General features: G+C 46.3%; 1 protein-coding gene across 1 annotated transcript; it reads left to right on the top strand.

The window, feature by feature from the left end:
• The first annotated feature begins 499 nt into the window (after nucleotides 1-499).
• On the top strand, nucleotides 500-1,441 carry LOC105310124 (olfactory receptor 2A12-like). The gene has a single exon (XM_011386336.1). It carries the CDS (start codon nucleotides 500-502, stop codon nucleotides 1,439-1,441), a length of 942 nt encoding a protein of 313 aa, XP_011384638.1.
• The last annotated feature ends 202 nt before the right edge of the window (nucleotides 1,442-1,643 follow it).

The raw sequence follows: 1,643 nt of genomic DNA, 5'->3' as shown, positions 1-1,643 counted from the left end.
CAAAGCCTCACATTGTGAATTGACAAGACTAAAGTTCATAGGATGAGGAGAGGCTTGCAGCACATTCAGACACATGGTCTCTAAGGCAGATGGGAACTTCATCTCTAAAGGTTTGGGGACTAGAACAGATATGGTGTGAATTGATGGTTGCTAAATACTTAAGTGACCAGTTTGTCCACTGAGCGGTGTGGAGAAAGACTAGGGAGATTGTATATGATCAGTTTAACCTTATTGTTTTAAGCCATTGTGTTAGATGCTTCATATATATTGAGTCTACTCCTTATGAAAACCATGAGAGATGAGTATTATTAGCCACATTTTACAGATGAGGAGACTGAGGCTCATAGAGGTTAAGTAACTTGTTCAAGACAGCAAATGACTAGTGGGGTCAGAATTAAAATCCTAGCCTATCTGCCTCCAGGGCCGACATTCTTGCTAAAAAACTGTACTTTACATGGTACTTAAATGAGAATGATCTCTTACAGGCCCCACCAAGTGGATGCCTCCAAGGCAGAACCAAAGCTGGGTTTCCGAATTTATCCTGCTTGGCTTCTCCAGTGACCCCTTGTCCAACAGGATCCTCTTCATTGCCTTCCTTCTCCTCTACCTGAGCTCAGTCCTGGGCAATGGGCTCATTGTCACCCTGATCTACCTGAACATGCATCTTCATACTCCCATGTACTTCTTCCTCTGTATCCTCTCCCTGTTGGACATGAGCTACATCACTACCACCATGCCCCAGATGTTGGTACATCTTCTTGCTCATTCTCAGACTATCTCCTTTGCTGGCTGTTGGCTACAGATGTATATGTTTGGTGCCCTGGGCTTGACTGAGTGCATTTTATTTGTAGTCATGGCTTATGACCGATACATAGCCATCTGTCACCCACTGCATTATACTGTCATCCTCAGCTGGGGCCTGTGTGCACGCCTGGCAGCTGGGGCCGGGGCCTGTGGTTTCTTCTTCTCTCTGATCCATACTTTCTTCACCATGAGGCTGCCATACTGTGGGCCCAACGTAGTCAACCACTACTTATGTGAAGGCCCCTCGGTACGAAGCTTGGCTTGCATGGATACCCATCTCATTGAGAAGGTAGACCAGGTTATCAGTGTGCTCATGCTTGTTGCCCCACTTTCCCTCATTTTTGCCTCTTACATCCGCATTGGCCAGGCCATTCTCAAGATCAAGTCCACACAAGGCCGCTGCAAGGCTTTCTCTACCTGTGCTTCCCACCTGACTGTGGTCACGCTCTCTTATACTCCTGCCACATACATCTACATGAGGCCCAACTCCAGCTCTTCCCCTGAGCAAAATAAACATATAACACTCTTTTACAATGTCTTCAATGTCCTGCTCAACCCTTTGGTCTATAGTCTGAGGAACAAGGACATCAAAGTGGCTTTTGTCAAAGCGATGGGGCAGAGTCGCATGTACTCATGAACTGGGAGCCAGGAGGGGCCTGGGGTAGAATGTCCAATGATGAAGAAAGGAATAACATCTATAGTGTACACAACGAACATTGTTCATTTGCACCAACATAGTGCTCGGTCAGAGGAACAAATGCAGCACATAAAACCAACATGGCTGTCTTGGTCAGCTTGCTCCACTGTGGTACAATAGATTACAGCAGCAAGAGTTCTTT

Source organism: Pteropus vampyrus, unplaced genomic scaffold (genome assembly GCF_000151845.1).
Source record: "Pteropus vampyrus isolate Shadow unplaced genomic scaffold, Pvam_2.0 Scaffold1131, whole genome shotgun sequence".
NCBI lineage: Eukaryota > Metazoa > Chordata > Mammalia > Chiroptera > Pteropodidae > Pteropus > Pteropus vampyrus.
This window is presented reverse-complemented; position numbering and strand designations above follow the sequence as displayed.

Coding starts and splice junctions, on each gene's coding strand:
- LOC105310124 (XM_011386336.1), top strand. CDS start 500: ATGCCTCCAAGGCAGAACCAAAGCTGGGTTTCCGAATTTATCCTGCTT.